Raw genomic sequence first — 20,469 nt, 5'->3', positions numbered from 1 at the left:
GCATTTGTATCTTTGGGGTAAATCCCCAGCAGTGCAATTGCTGGGTCCTAGGGCAGTTCTATTTTTAACTCTTTGAGGAACCTCCACACAGTTTTCCAGAGTGGCTGTACCAGTTCACATTCCCACCAACAGTGCAAGAGTGTTCCCCTTTCTCCACATCCTCTCCAACATTTGTTATTTCCTGTCTTATTAATTTTCCCCATTCTCACTGGTGTAAGGTGGTATCTCATTGTGGTTTTGATTTGTATTTCCCTGATGGCAAGTGATGCGGAGCATTTTCTCATGTGCTTGTGGGCCATGTGTTTGTCCACTTTGGTGAAATTTCTGTTCATTGAAAAGATAGATTTGATTTTAGATTAGCGTACTGTTCTTTTAAGATATTCAAAAACCCATATATGAACCCTTATGTTTATAGCAGCATTATTTACAATAGCCATGATATGGAAGAAGTCCAGGTATCCATCGATTGATGAGTGGATAAAAATGATGTGTATATATGTATACACACAGACACACATAATGGAGTATGATTCAGCCATAAAAAATGAAATCTTAGCCATTTGAAACAAAATGGATATGACTCTAGAATATAATCCTAAGCAAAATAATTTACTCAGAGAAAGACAAATACTATATGATGTCACTTATATGTGGAATTTAAGAAACAAAACAAGCAAAAGGAAAAAATAAGAAAGAGACACATCAAGAAACAGATTCTTAACTCAAGGAAACAAACTAATGGTTACGGGGGGGAGGGGTCGGGGGAGGGTTAAATAGGTGATGGGGATTAAGGAGGCATATGTTGTGATGAGCACAGGTGATAGATGGAATTGTTGAATTGCCACTATATTGTACACCTGAAACTAATATAACACTGCATATTAACTGGAATTAAAAACTTGAAAAATTCTGAAAAACCAAACCAACAAAAAAAGCCACACACACACACACACACAAACAGACAAAATAATGAAATGTTGAATCCAACATCACAACTTACCCTACCTAGGGATACTTCTTTAGTTCATTTATGAACAGAGAAGAGAATATTTCCTTAAAAAACTGAGGAATTAGGAGTGTTACCTAGAGAAGTTGCTAGCTTTTCAATATTTGTAATAATAATAAAGATCAAATTCATACTCAATAAATATTCATCAGGTGCTTAACTTATATTAGGCACTTTCACATGTAATTTATGAATCTGTGTGCAAGTTAACTAAAAAAGTTAACTAGACCAGACATCTTTGTTCAGGTTGCCCTTTAATCACCAGAGGCACCAGCTCATTGATACAGATACAGCTGATTGCAACTAGTATGAGAGTTTGGTCCATAATTTAAATCTTTTTTTTTTTAATTTTTTTTTAATTTTTATTTATTTGTGATAGTCACACAGAGAGAGAGAGAGAATGAGGCAGAGACACAGGCAGAGGGAGAAGCAGGCTCCATGCACCAGGAGCCCGACGTGGGATTTGATCCCGGGTCTCCAGGATCGCGCCCTGGGCCAAAGGCAGGCGCCAAACCGCTGCGCCACCCAGGGATCCCCCATAATTTAAATCTTGATTCAGATTTCTCTCTGTATAAATTTTGATTCTTCTAAATTTGAAAGTTGTGAAGCATGGTAATTTGCATGGCTGGTTTGTTCTAAAGCTAATTTTATTGGTTATGGCCAGAAAATTAGGATTCCAGAGGTTCAGTAGCATATTGTCATGCCTTGTAATTCCACATGAATCATTTCCAAAAGACCTGAATTTTAGTCAGAGTATTGTTAGATGATATTGTCCTCACTGGAAGATAAATTAGGGTTTCTGAAGTGCTCTAAATGGATATAAATGCTTCTCCGTTCTGTGAGTAGACCCAGAATAGTTTTGAGAGTAAAAATGACACCTGATTCATCTTGATCTAGATTACATTAGGTAATCTAGGTTTCAGGGCATTTTCCAAGGCTGTAGAAAGATTTTATCAGCATGTAGTGAGTCAGACCAGGTCAAGAGTTAAGTGATAAATGTTTGATTTCTTCCGGTTGAGACAAGTCTGATTTCCCCTATTGTGGGAGATCACCATCACAGATACTGTTGGACTCTAAACTTTGATCACTTAAAAATTAAGGGTTATTTACTTTGACCATTCTGTCATATGTCCTTAAAAGAAAATTTAAAAAGTTAAATTCTGAACACCTTTGAAATTCCTACCTGTTATTTTTCATTATAATTAATATGACTTAATTTTTATTTTATCAAAAGCATCCTAAAATAAGAAATAAAATTTCTTATTTCAAATGCCTTTTTGACTTATTAAAAACTGTTTGGAAATTGTCAACATAAAATTTTTTCATATTAGGAGGTGTTTTCCATTTTAAAAAAACTAGGTTTTTGTTTATTAAAAACTGTTTGGAAATTGTCAACATAAAATTTTAAAAAAACTAGGTTAGGTTGTCTTTATGATGATTTAAGAAACTTAAAGTAGACTTTTTAAAAAAATTTTCATTTGGCCTGTTTATTACAAAACTGTTATGGAATTTCACACATCTGTTTCAGTAAGCAGCTCCTCATAGACTACTGCACTGTTTCTCAATTTTAATAGGCCTCATTTATCCTATAAATAAACCTACGTTTTCTTACCTGATCAAGTGAGCAAACAATAGGGGTCAGATGTGGCAAACGATTTAACAAAAAGCACATGTTTAGCCGTCAGGGTGAGGTAGAGTCATATCAAGATTGCTTGAAGTTATTAATGGCAGTAAAATTTATGCTTCCTCCTGTTTTCCCAATTAAATCAAGAAGCCTTTTTTCTTAGGATTCTTCTATCACCAGCTGGTTCCAATACTCTGTGTGTGAATATTGCCTGGGGTGTCTCCATTTCTACGTGGTAAAAGCTGACCAAAGCACATTAAGTCAGTGGTGTGGACCCGTAGGCTAGAAAGCAGTCATTATTAAGGGCTTTATTTCGGTCCCTATCATTTGTACCATAAATGTGCACATTTTGTAGGGTGTATTGTAAATAAGTTGTTGTATGCCCTGGATGTAATAAAAGACTACTACAGACAAGGTAATAATTGAAAAATAAATTACATGGCTAAATGTACAGTTGTACATACTGAAAATGGATGAAAATGCATAATAGGTGTTGAATTTTAGAGTACTTAGTGAATACCTCCTAATATAAGTGAACTATTGAGCTTAATGGTATAACTTGCAATTTCAGTTTTTTATAGTTTTTAAAGTAACTGGACACATAAATCATCCATGAAACACTGTATCACAAAATTGTTGTTACACTTGTTTTCATACTGATCATTGTAACCTATAAGTTCTGTAATTTTCACCCTTCAGCTCATGATTAAAAACTCTTGGTTTTTGTCTGTTCATCTCAAATCTTTTCTATATTTGACTATGAACAAATCTATTCTAATACAGGAGACTATCCAGCGTAGTTGCAATCTTAAAAATTGATCTCTCCAAATTCATTTGGCTCTCATCATACTGGGCATATATCTTATCTTTTCATGGGGCCTTTGTGACTTCAAAGGGAGTTTTTTACTTTGAATGAAGACATGGAGTGCAGAAGAGAACGAGAATCTGGCTAATAATGTTGCCCATAACTTGTGTTCTCACTCTGTTTTTACAAAGTGTTGGGCTGGGTCTACTGCAGAAGCGGAAATTTGGCTTTGAGTTCTGGTGTTCAAACTCATATTTCTGCTTGACTGAACTGTGAATGGAAAATCCCAAGTGTCTTACAAAATTAGTAACTAACTGGTGTTTTTACTAATCACTTCGGAGATGAAAAACTGAAGACATTTTAAAATTCAAAACCCATCAGCATACGTTTGCCCTTTAATTGGCAGAAAATCGATCATGAGAGCAGTCCAGAGAACTGTTTTTTTTTTTTTTTCTCCTTCAGCTGCTCCAGCTGAACTACAGCTGCAATTTTTTTTTTTAAAGAGGGGAAAAAAAAACTTGAATGTACTTTATAAGTGCAATAATTCCCACAAAATCAGTTACTGGAGTTAATGACCAGTTTGTTAAGGCATTAACTGCCCTCAGCTGGGAATGACCAATTTTGGGGGAATGGCTGCACAACTGCTAAGATAATTCAGTAACACTTTCAAATAATGATCCAGCTAATTAACGGTGAATTCCTGTGGAAATCCTATCGAAGTACTTATGACCCCTGCATTTAATAGCCAGTGAGTTCATCATGATTCATGTTTATTACCGTAAATACCAAAGGAATCATAATGACTAGGCCATTTTTTTCCACCCTGGCCTTATTACTTGAACAGATTTGACTAATCCACCTCCAGTCATTAAGGACCTAGTTCTCAAAATATTCAGTCTTTTCACTATGCTGCTCAAAAGTCACAGGGCCTTTGGTGCTATGCCAGCATACAGACTATTGGCAGCCTGTTTTTACTTGGGAATAATTGATGTCTATAAGTCTTAAAGGAGCCCTTTTGAAATGCCTGCCATTTGTAGGATGTAGAGGAATCATAGCTGGTTAGCTGCAGTTTATGGTTCTTAGTCATGAATTCTTATGGGAAAATCATACCCCCAAGCCTCAAATTCATTTGGGATGTACAAGACTTTTTTTGAAGTTTATTTTTTAAGAACTCAGATATCCTTTCTTCCAATGAATGAAGAAGATGATTAGTTTATAATGAAGGATAAGCTCTTAATTTTACTTGGACCATTTAATCTCTCTTAATGGCTGTTTATTGCTATGTGATCTGCAAATTAGCCTTTAAGTAATAATAAATGTTGACTGCCAGAAAGCCATTACTTTTTGCGTGCAGCTGTGTTTAAAGAGATGAATTTAGGTTATTTCCAGACATCTTCCCACTCTAAGTAGGCACTTTTGTCCTAAAATACTTTGTCCTTTTGTTATAGCTCTCAGATATCTGCTAGATGCCATAAAGTTGTTATGTACTGCATTTTCATGAAGTAACTAATCATTTATATAATTATTAATAATTTAATGAATAAGATACCTATGATATATACTATAATCTTCATTTATATATTGCAGTTCTTTAAAGTAGAAGGGAAATATGTGATTTGTAACAATAAGATATGAATTAGAATCATAAAGATTCTATGTGGGTAACAAGATCATTTATAGAATACATCTTTTCTGAACAAAAGGGCAAATATCATTTTCTATCTTTTTAAATTCCCTCAATAAATGCAAAAAAAAAGGAAGAAAATCAATTCTATAGGTATTTGTAAATCAATTGATTGGATTCTAGGGAATCTTTAACCGGACAAAATCCAGAAGACATATCAGCAACTTGTGTTAATGTTGACCTCTGAGTACAATATTGTAGTTCCTTAGATCCTTTCCCTTCACACATTCCTCAAGACCAAAAAAAAAAAAAAAAGATCTCTGGTGTAATGTCAGTCATATTACAGTTTCTTTTGTTCAGTTGTTCTTAGCCCAAGCAAGGGGGCAGGGGTGTGGGGGAAATATGGGACATGCTACTTAAATAAGTAATGTACCTGACTGTGAGATTTGTCTTCAGTGTCCTCAGACTTCTCTGTATCCTTTCACCTTCTTGGTAGCCAATCACCTCTAAAATTTCCTATTTTAAGAGTGAAATTAAGTTCCATTACAGATACAGAAACATGGAAGACAGACGAGAGATTCACAGTGCATTTGTGGTAGTGGTGGAGCGGGAACATGTACTGAATCTATACTTTGGTTATTTTCTTTTCTCAAGTTTTATTTTTGTTAAGGAATTTATAATAACCCTGTAAGAATGAGAGAATGGTGAAGGGTTCTTATGAGATATGGGTCACTGAGGGAGTCTTGTAGTATAGGGTAACTCTCCTAAGCCTATATTTAGGAAATAGTAGAGCTTTTTAGAAAGTGACTGAGTAGGACAAGTGGCTCAGCCACAGGCTCAGAATGTAACTGAACCCTGTCTAGCTTATCTTAGAGAAATCTCAGCTGCTTTTCAAAACTGTTTTTCCTCTAACTGTGATCTAATTTTGAGACTGGAAAAACCCACTATATGTGGTAGGGGCTCATGATAGTAGTGTCCTGTTGGTCAAACCAAAAAACATTCTTATTCACATAATTATAGTAAGGAATGATATTTACTGAATAGGTTTATTATTGTGTCAGTAAGATTCAGTATTAATTGCTTTACCAGGATTCTCTTAACTAATCCTACATAACAACTCTTTGAGTTAGGTACAGTTGTTCTATCAATTTCATTGATTAAGAAACTGAAGTGTACACATACAAAGAAAGAAACTGAAGCACAGAGTTTTATACACTCACAGGCTGTATAGCAAGTGAAAGAATCACAAACTGAACGCCAGCAGTCTGCCTCTCCAGACCCTGAGCTCTTAACTACAATGTTATACTACCTATTAACCACTCTACTCATCTTTTAAGCTTCTAAAAAGCACCTTGTTTTTCGCATAAAATCAAACACTGCTTGCTAACAGTTCTTGTCCAATTTAGTGAAAGTGAGTTTCAGAATTGCTAAAAGTCTAGTTCCCAAAACTGCTGGGGGAATAATGCAATTTGTCCCTGTCAAGAACTTCTTTCATCCTTTAGAACTTACTGTATCTGGGCACAGGTCCTCCAATAAATAACTGACTGTTCTGCATTTTGTCTTCTTTCTTCCCCTCTTCTGCCACCTTCCTCCCTTTCCCAAGACTCCCAGATCTTCCCAGGACTTCCCAGGACTTCCCAGGACTTCCAGTCCCTTCTAATGTTAACTCCTTTCTGTACTGTGTCACTAAGGAATGATTTTGTACTCTTCTGCTGCCTCTTGGAAGACTTAATAGAAAGTCCACAAACAGGCTATGTAGTCACACCCGGATTTGAATCTGAGATTCACAGCAGTTTTTCCTTTTGAAGGAATATCATTGCTTGATGAATATCATTGCCTCATCTCCAAATTGAAGAGAATACCTATCTCTTCAGTTGCTAGAAGAATATGTAAGAAAATGTATGCTTACCATACAATAGGAACAATATCGCTGTTTGTTTAACCCTTTTTCTTTCTTCTTTTCTCAAAGAACTATGATTATAAAAAGATCATCTGTCCACAGTCTCTCAGGACAGCATGGTTTGCCTGTGACTTCTGTTTCCTCAGCCCTTTAGTTTTTGACATGCTGTGGGGCATGATAATCATTTTAGGTAAAGATTATGAGGGAAACAAATGATTATGGGAAATTTGGAAGATGTTCAGAGATTCTTTTTTTAATGAAGGATTACAGATTGAGAAGAATTAGGAAGGTATGGAGAACTGCAAGGAGCTTTTACCTTTGGCCATGAGTACAAAGGGAGGAGAAAGAAAAGCACCCAAGTACAGACTCAGGACTGGCTGCAGAATGATTCATTCTACTTTGTCAAACTAGATATTTAGTTTTGGTGTGTTAAAAGGTAATGTAAGTTATTGTTACAGCTGAGATCTGTTTTTTTCATATGTTATTCATCTGGGTTTTAGAACTATAACTTTAAGACTCTTCTCCAGACTTCCTATTCTATTGCATATCCTTTGAGCTATCCTTAGGAAGCTATAATATATGTGCGTATATATATATGTATGTATATAAGGTGATACATATATTATCATTATATAAATTATATTATCATTATATATACATTATCATTAGCTTATTCTGTTTTAGCCTCTGATTTTTTTTAAGATTTTATTTATTTATTCATGAGAGACACAGAGAGAGAGAGAGAGAGAGAGAGAGGCAGAGACACAGGCAGAGAGAGCAGCAGGCTCCATGCAGGGAGCTGGACGTGGACTCGATCCCGGGTCTCCAGAATCACACCTGGGCTGAAGGTGGCGCTAAACCACTGAGCCACCTGGGCTGCCCAGCCTCTGAGTTTTTAATGTAACATTACTCTTTTTTCCCCCAGCTTTACTGAGATTAATTAACATAAAACATTAGGATATAAGGATTTGATGTATGTATATATTCCAAAATAATTACCATAATAAGATTAGTTAACACATCCATCACCTTCCATTGTTACTCCGTGTGGGGGGGGGAGGTAAGAATCTTTAAGATTTACTCTTAATAACTTTCAAATTTACAATACAGGATTGTTAAGTCATTATGCTGTTTAAATACTAAAAGTAAAATCAGTCAGCAGATATTTATTAGGAAACTTCTATATGGCCTACTAAGCCTTGAGAGAATACCAAAGTTCATGTCCTCTAAGAATTTCTAACCATCTTAAAGATATGCCTATTAGGGGCGCCTGGGTGACTCAGTTGGTTAAGAGTCTGCCCTTGGCTCAGGTTATGATCCCTGGGGCGCTGGAATCAAGCACCATGTTGGGCTCTCTGCTCTGCAAGGAGTCTGCTTCTCCCTCTCTCTACCCCTTCCCCTCTCCCTGCAGCTCATGCATGCTCTCTCTTTCTCTCTCTCTCTCCCAAACAAATAAATCTTTATTAAAAAAAGATGCCTAATATATGAAAACTTCAATCAGAATCCAAAACAATTTTATATATTTTTATTTTTTTAATCTTTTTTTTAAAGATTTTATTTACTTATTCATGAGAGAGAGAGGGAGAGAAAGAGAGAGAGGGGCAGAGACACAGGCAGAGGGAGAAGCAGGCTCCATGCAGGGAGCCCGATGTAGGACTCGATCACAGGACCCCAGGATCATGCCCTGGGCCAAGGCAGGTGCCAGACCGCCAAGCCACCCAGGGATCCCCAAAACAATTTTAAAAAAACATTTAAGTATTTTAGTAATTTTATGGTATGATGGATACAAAGATAAAGTTAGAAAATGTATCCTCCATGTTAAAACATATTTAAAATCTTTATACACTATTTATCAATTAAATTCACTTACCTGCTTGAGTTTTTTAAACTCTGGATATCTTCAAAGATTTCTCAGGATACTGTTTTTTGAATAAAACTTTATTTTGTTAGGGACACCTCAGCGGTTGAACATCTGCTTTTGGCTCAGGTCGTGATCCTGGGGTCCTGGGATCGAGTCCCACATTGGGCTCCTGCGGGGAGCCTGCTTCTCTCTCTGCTTATGTCTCTGCCTCTCTCTGTCTCTCATGAATAAATAAATAAAATCTTTAAAAAGCCTTTTTAGTTAAACCACTTCTCTAATTCTATTTCTGACTTGGAGTTCATAAATAGTTCCTTAAAATATGACCTACCTAAAAACAAGTAGAAGAATTGCATGATATATAAGAATCTCATTTTATTTTTCAGTATATAATATATCATTTGCTTCTCTTCTCTCAGTTTCAAGGTGTATATGGCAAGAATCACCTGACCTCTGCAGTTCTGAGGCAGCCCTTAGACTATGCTCAGTTCATAGCCCTTAACATTTTATAGTCATGTATTTTTTTTAATTTATTTTTTATTGGTGTTCAATTTACTAACATACAGAATAACACCCAGTGCCCATCACCCATTCACTCCCACCCCCCGCCCTCCTCCCCTTCTACCACCCCTAGTTCGTTTCCCAGAGTTAGCAGTCTTTACGTTCTGTCTCCCTTTCTGATATTTCCCACACATTTCTTCTCCCTTCCCTTATATTCCCTTTCACTATTATTTATATTCCCCAAATGAATGAGAACATATAATGTTTGTCCTTCTCCGACTGACTTACTTCACTCAGCATAATACCCTCCAGTTCCATCCACGTTGGAGAGGATGCGGAGAAAAGGGAACCCTCTTACACTGTTGGTAGGAATGTGAACTGGTGTAGCCACTCTGGAAAACTGTGTGGAGGTTCCTCAAAGAGTTAAAAATATACCTGCCCTACGACCCAGCAGTTGCAATGTTGGGGATTTACCCCAAAGATACAAATGCAATGAAACGCCGGGACACCTGCACCCCAATGTTTATAGCAGCAATGGCCATGATAGCCAAACTGTGGAAGGAGCCTCGGTGTCCAAAGAAAGATGAATGGATGTATTTTTTAATGTTACAAATACCTATTGCACTTTTTTATCATTTAGATTCCTTTTTCCAGCTTCTGATTCACAGGAATTAAATACACTTTTTTGGCTTACTATTTTTCATATATTATTACTCTTAAGAACAGTGTTCTTAAGGAAGAGTAAGGGTGGGGAGGCCAGTAACCCAATCTATTTTATGGTAGGCAATAAAAATGATAAATTGATTGGTTTGTGGTTAATTATTTTTATAAACATACCTTGCAAAATACATATTATCTCTTGGATATTAGTGATGTATCACAGACAGTATATTCCAAACATTAGAATTGAAATGGGGAACTCAAAATATTTTCTAAATCAGGAGTTTGTAACGATTTGATTCAGGAGTTTTTAATGTATTCATTTGAGTGGTTTTACCAAGAAAATTCATTGTATCCATGATTTAATCATATTTTTGATTTCTTATGCCCAGGTAATGAAAACTACAAACAAATAGCAATGTGTGTTCTTTACCACATAAGCATGGATGACCGCTTTAAATCAATGTTTGCATACACTGACTGTATACCCCAGGTAAGTGGTTTCAGTGTTTTTTTTAAGCATTAAAAAATGAGGTTATTTTTCACTTTGTTCTCTTGATTTTCCAGATACATTTTTCCTTTAAAAATTCACCCTTAAAAGTAATATGAATTTGTGATAGAAAATTGGAAAGTACAGAACAGTATAAAAATGAAAATAACTGTCTGTTATCCCAGACCCAAAGATAAACATTTAATACTTTAGTATATTTCCTTCTGGATAGTTAAAAAAATAGTATATTGAGATTGTATGCTATATGTTATTATATATTTATTTACTTTAGGTCATAATATATTCTCCCATGTCATTGAACAGCCTTCAAAAGCTGTTTCTGGGGGATGCCTGGGTGGCTCAGTGGTTGAGTATCTGCCTTTGACTCAGGGCGTGATCCCAGGTGCAGGGATCAAGTCCCACATGGGCTCCCTGGGAGGAGCCTGCTTCTCTCTCTGCCCATGTCTCTGCCTCTCTTCTCTATCTCATGAATGAATAAATAAATCTTTTAAAAAATAAATAAAATAAATTATTTCTGATAGTTGTATAATACTCTATTGCATAAGTGTATCATGATTTAAAATTGTTAAATTGTATATGTAATTTTTCCAGCTTATCACATAAAAATAGGTGTAAGCAATATATATAAACAAATGAAATAATGTGGAATAAATATCATAGTATGTAAATGTTTATCCACATCTCTGATTATTCTTTAAATTCCTAAAAGTAGAATTACTAAGTCAAAAGGTATGAATATTTGTGCATTTGACATATTACCTTCTAGGAAGGTATGTTTGTATTTAGGATTTCACTTTTTTCATTTATTTCATTTTAATTCCAGTATAGTTAATATAAAGTGCTATATCAGATGTAGAATAGTAATTCAACATTTCATACATCACCCAGTGCTCATCACAAGTGCACTCCTTAATCCCCATCATCTATTTCACCAACCCCCACCCCCCCCCCCACACACACACACACGCACATACACACACACACACATCCTCTGGTAACTATCAGTTCTCTATAATTAAGTGTCTATTGATTGGCTTATTTCTCTCTTTTTTTCTTTTGCTCATTTGTTTCTTTTTTTTTTTTTTTTTTGCTCATTTGTTTCTTAAATTCCACATATGAGTGAAATTATATGGTATTTGTCTTTTTTTGACTGAATTATTTTACCTAGCATTTATACTCTCAAGCTCTATCCATGTCATTGCAAATGGCAAGATTTCATTCTTTTTGACTAATGCTCCATCATTTATATATGATGTATACATAAATATACACATATATATATATATATATATATTACACACATCTACACACCATATCTTTTTTATCCATTCATCTGTTGATGGACACTTGAGCTGTTTCCTAGCATTTCACTTTTTTTTTTTTTTTTTAGCATTTCACTTTTAACAATACTTTTAACAACACTGGCTAGTACCATTTCTCTAAAAATGGAGTGTCTTTATTTCTTTTTATTTGTATTCCCATGCATATTGGTGAGGTCAAACATTTATTTGTATGTTTATTATCCACATCACTTATAAATTATTTATTCATGTACTTTACCAATTTTTCCATTGACATGTTGGTTTTTAGGATTAATAAATGAGATCTATATATGAAATAACTGTTTTATTTCTTTGTGATATAATAAATAGTTCTTAACTTTAACTTTTCATTTTATTTATGCTCAATTATTTTAAATGCTTTACATTCTCTGATGGGAAAATGCTTTATCAAAATTCTTTTACCTTTATAGTACCATTCTTAAAAATGATTTTGTTATGACTGAGTTGCTTGATATATTTCATATGTTAGACCTTTTTGTCTTGGAGGAGTTTAGTGATTTTTTTTTACATGGATTATGTTGTAAGGGTAGAGATTCTATACATATATACGTTTTACTCTTAGGGAATTTACAGTCACAGAATCACTATTGTGCCATCAATTTTTATTAAACTGAGCTCCACTAACTTGAATATGTGATGATTGGAACCCTGGTTGGTCTGGTTTTTAATATTACATTATTTTTAATAAAATGGTTCTCTAAAATAAAAGCAAAATTACAAGATGTAAACAATAAAAATGCCACTTTAAAAAAACAATAAATAGTAAGTCACACTTACTAGAGTAATTCCTCTTAAGACTCTCACTAGACAATTCCTCACTAGTCTAAAGTAAGTTACTGAATGTGTATTACTTGGAAGATAATTAAGATAAATTAGTGAGATGGTTCTAAAATTAAGTTTACTATTCCAGAATTTTATACTTTATCTACATGCAATTGGAAAACTGATAAACTCTCAAGGGTAATTTCTTATCCTTTTATATCAATAGGATAAACTAATTATGTTTATAGGAAATAGACATTCTTCAAAGAATATACAGCATATCTTATCTAACAAGGCAAGACTTCTTATAGAGATAACACATGTCAGACTCTAGCCAATGCAAAGTGTAATCAAACTCTTTGTCAAACAAGTTTTCAATAAAAGAGTAGCCATGTCAAAGGGAGATTACAGGTGATTTACTACAGTCTCACTCCATATGTTCCAAGGGTTTCTGCTTTGCAGTTTCAAAGGGTGTTCCTTTTCCAATCCCATTTAGTGTCAGAACTTCATTGACTACAGGATATGAATTGGAAAGCAGCCAAAAAAGAATAATATTCTTGTCTAGATTGACTATTTTTATCCAGATTAGATTTTAAAGAAAATAACAGTAAATTAAAAAAAGAAAGAAATGTAAAATAAAAAGGGACAGAAAACTTATTTTGTTGAATCTTCCATTTGGAGTTGTCCTCTTTTAAAATGTATAATCCCAAATGTGAGACGTAAAACTTTATTTTAAATAAAGAAGTGGAGGGACAGCTGGGTGGCTCAGTGGTTGAGTATCTGCCTTTGGCTCATGGGATCGAGTCCTATATTGGGCTCCCTACAGAGAGCCTGCTTCTCCCTCTGCCTGTGTCTCTGCCTCTCTCTCTCTCTCTCTCTCTCTCTCTCTGTCTCTCATGAATAAATAAATAAAATCTTTTTAAAAAAATAAAAAAGGAAATGGAAATAAGAGCCTAATGTTTAGGTCATTTCTACTACATTATTATTGCAGTTGAAAACATTGTATGTAGAAAATTCTCCCATACCTTTTCAAGAACAATATTTGTGCATGTTTTCTTGATGATTTTCTAACATCAAACATTTCTGCAATGGGGGATTTCAGAACATTTATGAACTACATTTCATGAATAAAATCTCCAACATTCTCTTTTTTTTTTAATTTTTTTATTTATTTATGATATTCACACAGAGAGAGGGAGAGAGAGGCAGAGACACAGGCAGAGGGAGAAGCAGGCTCCATGCACCGGGAGCCCTACGTGGGATTCGATCCCGGGTAGGGGATCGCGCCCTGGGCCAAAGGATCGTGCCCTGGGCCAAAGGCAGGCGCCAAATCGCTGCGCCACCCAGGGATCCCAACATTCTCTCTTATTTTTTTATAAAAATTAAACCCTTATAGGAATAGTGAGGTGATGTTACCAAATTACATCATAAACATCCTGAAGCTTTTTAGTATGAGGCCATATTTTGAGAAACCAAATGATATTTTTTAATATATTTGGTCCTAAAATGCTATCCATCCTATAACTTGTACTTGATAGGGCTCAGTTTTGACGTATTTAGGGAAAACTTGACATGACTTGATTGCCACCCAGTGCCAAATTCTTTATAGAATAACAGAATTGCAGAAAGGAAATCTGAGATTAAATTGCAATTTCCAAGCTTCCTTCTCAAGTTAAAAAGATACCCCTTTCCTACTCAAATTAATATTTTTAAAAGTAGTAAAGCTTTAAAATATTTGTTGAGACACCAGCTGGCTCAATCAGTAGGTGTGTGACTCTTGATCTCAGGGTTGTGAGTTCAAGCCCCATAATGGGTGTGGAGATAACTTAAAAATGAAATCTTGGGGGATCCCTGGGTGGTACAGCGGTTTAGCGCCCGCCTTTGGCCCAGGGCGCGATCCTGGAGACCCGGGATCAAATCCCACGTCGGGCTCCCGGTGCATGGAGCCTGCTTCTCCCTCTGCCTATGTCTCTGCCTCTCTCTCTCTCTCTCTCTCTCTCTCTCTGTGTGTGACAATCATAAATAAATAAAAATTTAAAAAAAATATGTTTAAAAAAAAAATGAAATCTTGGGACTCCTGTTGGTTTCAACTCAGGTCATGATCTCAGGGTCCTGGAATTGAGCCCCACCTCAGGCTACCAGACTCAGCAGTGAGTATACTTGAGGATTCTCTCTCTCTCTCTCTCTCTCTCTCTCTCTCTCTCTCGCTTGTTCGCTCTCCCTCTTCCTCTTTCCCTCTCTCTGCCTTTCTCCCTGCTTATGCTTTCTTGTTCTCTCTTGGTCTTTCTCTAAAATAAATAAATAAACCTTTTAAAAAATAAAAGATCTTAAAAAATATTTTTAACTGTTTGAGGAACCTCCACACAGTTTTCCAGAGTGGCTGCACCAGTTCACATTCCCACCAACAGTGTATGAGGGTTCCCTCAAACAGTTAAAAATATACCTGCCCTATGACCCAGCAATTGCACTGCTGGGGATTTACCCCAAAGAGACAAATGCAATGAAACGCCGGGACACCTGCACCCCGATGTTTATAGCAGCAATGGCCACGATAGCCAAACTGTGGAAGGAGCCTCGGTGTCCAACGAAAGATGAATGGATAAAGAAGATGTGGTTTATGTATACAATGGAATATTACTCAGCTATTAGAAATGACAAATACCCACCATTTGCTTCAACGTGGATGGAACTGGAGGGTATTATGCTGAGTGAAGTAAGCCAGTCGGAGAAGGACAAACATTATATGTTCTCATTCATTTGGGGAATATAAATAATAGTGAAAGGGAATATAAGGGAAGGGGGAAGAAATGTGTGGGAAATATCAGAAAGGGAGACAGAACGTAAAGACTGCTAACTCTGGGAAACGAACTAGGGGTGGTGGAAGGGGAGGAGGGCGGGGGGTGGGAGTGAATGGGTGACGGGCACTGGGTGTTATTTTGTATGTTAGTAAATTGAACACCAATAAAAAATAAATTAAAAAAAAAAAAAGATCTTAAAAAATAACCCAAACTCTTTGTGACAGCAATTGTTGGACCTACTTCTTAAATAAAGCTGTATCTGATATTTGGGATCTTAGAGTTAATTTAGTACTTGGTTATCTTTGAAATTATGCACCTTAATTTTTGTTTAGTAAGGACTGTCAAATCAATAAAATAACTTTGAAAGTTATGGTTCAGTAGTTATCCATATTCATTTCAATGACAAAAAATGTGGTTATGGTCATATTCTTTAATTATTACATTAGGCATTTATGTAAAGGAGCTTTATAAACCATAAAACACCATACAAAAGCAAGGTACTGTTAGTAAAATATCAAATGATTCACTTTATTTTGGATCCATTCATAGTCCAGTTTAAATACTACCTTTCTTATATGTGTTTTATAAGATATATCTATAAATTATTTAAAACTCAGAGTAAGTGATTATATGTTCAATATACCTCATAATCTCTCCCAGTATTATATTGCTTTTCTTTTGTACTTTAGTGCCTCTAATTATCCATTATATTCTAATTTTTTCCCCATCACCATTCTGCAAAATTTGGGGTCCAGGGCAAGTCTGACTTTATATATGATCTTAATGGTCTCAGTGGGTGAATTGTTACAGGTAAGCAAACTTGGGGATAACCAGGAGTTAATAGTTGTATTGTAATAATAGTTAAAAGCACACATTAACAGTTCATTGTTATTTAGACCTCTAAGATGCACGTTTTGTTTAAATAGGTGTAAATGCCATCCAGATGCTTTTAAAAATATTTATTGGTATTAGAATGGCCAATCAAAGTACATGTTTAGGTAATGATGTCATGGTGTTATTTAATATTTTACCCCAGAACAGTATGTAAGAATCATAGTGATCCACATGTTTTCCACCACAGTTGTCCTATTTGGCCCCTCTTTGATCTACATGCTTCTTTTTAGCTGAATGCTGGTAAACGTCCTTTCTGACAGCCCCCTTTGCTCCTGCCTGCCATTATCTGCTGAAGTTCAGAAACCAGAGCATCACTTCAAACAGCAGAGTTAGGGAGTAGCCAGTCAGAAGAGATTCCTGAGGCATGCAAAGTTCTGCCATAATCATTCAAAGATGTTTGGGTAGGGGGATGGGGGCAGTAGAGGTGTATGTGAATACAGAGAGCTGTGGGGGTTGGCCTCTGGTCACTGGTAAATAAGTGAAGTCAGGTGCCAGAGAGTCTAGACACAGTGATTTCAGTCATGGGTCTTTGGTATCTGATACTCAATATGGGACTTGTCTGATTGAACACTATTGCCTCTTCATTGCACAGGCTGAAGCCCTTTTAGTGCTTTCCTGTTAGATTAGTAAAAGATGACAATGGACATAGTTAAAACAGAACAAATCTAGTTTTAATATTTCCTAGTTGTCAGCAATTACACTTACTTTTGAAGTGCCATGGGTAGCAACCAAATTAGAGACATAATGTTGTGCATGGAGTTTGAACAAAACTATTTAAAATGTGAATGCTTTAATTAAAATTGAAGTGTTTCCCTTTCCTATTATGAAAAACTAATTCTATATCATGATACATTTCAGTCACATTTAGTCCTAATTTCTCTTGATATGGTGGTGGTGGCGGGTGGGGTGATATTTGGATAAGATTTCAAACTGCATTATTTTTTTAAAATCTAGCTCCTGATTACTTTACAACAAGATTTAACATGAAAATTACCAAAAACAAAACCCCTCAGCTTCTAAACAGATCACCTCTAACCCCATCTGTAAGGGCAATTTTCATAGCTACAAGACTGATTTCAAGTCAATAACAACAGATATTTTGCTTTGATGAAATAAGAGATTTTTGTTATTGTAAAGAAATTTCTTGCATAAATACAAGTCTGGAAGAAATCTATAGAAATTAATAACATTAATTAGAGGATTGTCACCTACATTTTTATTACTTAATTTACTTTTAATCGATAGTTAATAAATAGGTAGCAAAATTAGTTAAATGTCTATCTAATAGATTAAGATTATTTTAATTTTGCCATAGAATATATTTATTCTGTAATATTATTGAGGGTTAATGATTTTTTATATAAAATTCCATTTGTAGCAACATTTGTGGTTAAAGAGTTGCTCTCTGGAAAAAGGCATAATACATTGCCAACTATTCACCTGCTATAGTATTTTATAATTTTCAGCATATAGTATATATAAAAAAGTATAATTTTGTTAGGATTATACCTACCTAAGTATATTTTTTTTGAGCAATTGTAGGTAGATCTATGTTTTTATTTTTTTAAGAAATAAGGAGGGAAGGAGAGAGAAACTCTAGAAGACTCTGAGCTGAGCACAGAGCTTGAGGTAGGGCCCGATATCATGACCCTGAGATCAGTGCCTCAGCTGAGAACAAGAGTCAGACATTTAACCGACTGTACCACCCAGGCCCTCTGGATCTGTGTTTTTATTTTTGGTTTCCAGTTCATTGCTAGCACATAGAAATACAATTGATTATTGTGTGTTATATACATCCTTTTGAAACTTAAAAGTTATCTGAAACTAACATAGAGAATAGTTAAACAAGATTTAACAGAATAGGGTCTTACCAGTCAACAAATGGTTACTATTCACTTACTATATATAAGGCATTGTGCTGGATTCATAAAGTCAAGTTCATCTAAAAAGGTATTGCTCTGAGACAAGACCTAAGAAATGCTTAGGTGATAAGTTGTAGGATTGACTTCTCTATGTATTAGCAATTTGACTTAGAGAAAAATGTTTTTCCATAATGTACACTAGTTAATCTGATTTACCAATAATAGAAGACTAGCTTCTCAAAACTACAGCATAAAGTTTGTTCATTTCTCCTTTATTATAGCAACTATCTCATTATGACAAATCTAGATTACTGATGGATGGCTTCAGTAGCTTGCCTTTTCTTAGATGTCTACTTTTCTGTTTGCTGCTTTTCAGACCCACCTTTTCTTTCTCTTTTTAATAGAGTTCTTTTCTCATTTTATACCAATGCCCATATGATTGGATCCAGCCTACAACTTCAGGCATCAACCATATATGACAATTCCTAAATATCCAATGCAAACATTTCTTTTAAATTCAGGTTTGCATTTATTACTTTTACTATCTGCAGCAGACTGTCACATAGGCAGCCTATTAAACTCAACATATCTAAAACTATCTTCCCTTTAAGGTTTACTATAGTTTCTCTTGTTTGGTAAGTGTTAGCACCACCATCCATGTTGTTGCTCAGTGCAGAAACCAGGTAGTCAATCTTTGATCCTCCCTTTCCCGTAACCCCAACATCTAGTCAGTTATTAAATCCCATTTTGATTCTTGTTCCTAATATTTATCTAATCCAGCCTTTTATCTCTATCCCTACAGCCCCACCTAGCATAAGTAGTCATCATCTTACCTGGATTTTCTTCTAGCCTCTTAGATGGTTTTTCCACATATTCTGTTTTAGTCTGTTTTCCACATGAGCCAGATCATTTTGAAATACAAATCTTATCCTGACTTTTTACTTATATAGAAGCCTTTAATGGCTTTCCATTATCCTTATAATGAAGCTCCACATCTTTAACATATACTTCAAGGTCCTGCATGATCTGGCTTTTATTTTCTTATCTCTGAACACAGTTTCACTCACTGCAAGCATGCTTGCCTTCTGTTTTTCCTTACCTTGTAACCTGTGTACAAGCTATTTTCTTTACTCAGAATGCTCTATTTCTACACAATATTTTAAATTCCTTAAATGCTAAGGCTGTATCTAATATTCCTTTTGTATTCTCTACTGTACTTGGTAGTTTGTATTTAATACCGAGCATCTCGTAGTTCATTAACCATTTATTCATTTAGTTAGGCAGTAGTGACAGCCTACCACTTCTGTGTGTTGAAATATAATTGTATTATATTATTCTCAACATATAATCTAAGATAATACATTGTAATAAAATACTCCTGGTGTTTTTGTTTTTTTGAATAAAACATTTCCTCTGCTTTTTGCTAGTTAATGAAGATGCTATTTGAGTGTTCAGATGAACGAATTGACTTGGAACTCATTTCTTTCTGCATTAATCTTGCTGCTAACAAAAGGAATGTACAGCTTATCTGTGAAGGTTAGTGTCTTTGAGCTCCAGAGATAGCTTTTATCATACAGCAACTGGCAAATGATAGAAAATAAATGATTAGGAAGTAAGAATTATAGTAGCTACATAGATCCTATTTTTAAGTAGTTTTAAAATTATAGCTCTAATCCTTAAAGGTCAAATTGATTCAGAATAAATACTCTTATATTGTGAGTAGAAACACCCTTTAGTAACATTTTATAAACCAGGGTTTAGTTGTCCTTAATTGATATTTGATTTTTAAAAACATTTCTAGTTGAAACAAAACTTTCTATTTGCAGAACAATCTGTTACAGATTGTTATTAGGTATTTGTTTCTATAATACCTACATATAGCTTTTCATGATTTATGATATTACAGAGTCTGCTCCATAGTTTTTTATTTGAAAAGTATATATTTTTGTCTTAAAGAAAAAAAGGACAAATGAGCAATAGGAAAAAATTAAAATCTTTACTCATGCTATCCAGAGTTATGATAGGTAAAATTTTGGTGCAATGCTTCTGTATATTTTTAAACTAAAATGGAATTTTTCTATCTATATATGGTGACCTTTTTTTTTTTAAGTTAGTAATACCTTGAATCTCATTCCATGTGATTAAATACTTTTATAAGACATAATTGCTAATAGCTGCAAAATAATCCATGAAGGGATTTTCTAGTATTTAATCAGCTATTTTGGATATTTAGTTTGTTGCCACTTCTTCTCTATAATAAACCATGCTGCAGTAATTTTCCTTTCTCTGAAACTTTTCAAATTTCAATTTTTATTTTCTTA

At 34.8% G+C, this 20,469-nt stretch overlaps 1 protein-coding gene across 4 annotated transcripts in view; it reads left to right on the top strand.

Annotated features, from left to right (window-relative positions):
* The window catches only part of KIFAP3 (kinesin associated protein 3), a 158,063-nt gene that overhangs the window by 77,104 nt on the left and 60,490 nt on the right, over positions 1–20,469 (top strand). For all 4 annotated transcript variants that reach the window (XM_077901604.1, XM_077901606.1, XM_077901603.1 and 1 more), the window contains 2 exons: positions 10,371–10,471; positions 19,576–19,684. In XM_077901604.1, the coding sequence (XP_077757730.1) occupies positions 10,371–10,471; positions 19,576–19,684 (210 nt within the window). The remainder of the gene's footprint in view (positions 1–10,370; positions 10,472–19,575; positions 19,685–20,469) is intronic.

Source organism: Canis aureus, chromosome 6 (genome assembly GCF_053574225.1).
Source record: "Canis aureus isolate CA01 chromosome 6, VMU_Caureus_v.1.0, whole genome shotgun sequence".
Taxonomy (NCBI): domain Eukaryota; kingdom Metazoa; phylum Chordata; class Mammalia; order Carnivora; family Canidae; genus Canis; species Canis aureus.
The sequence above is the reverse complement of the archived record's forward strand: the minus strand, read 5'-3'. Positions and strand labels throughout refer to the sequence as shown.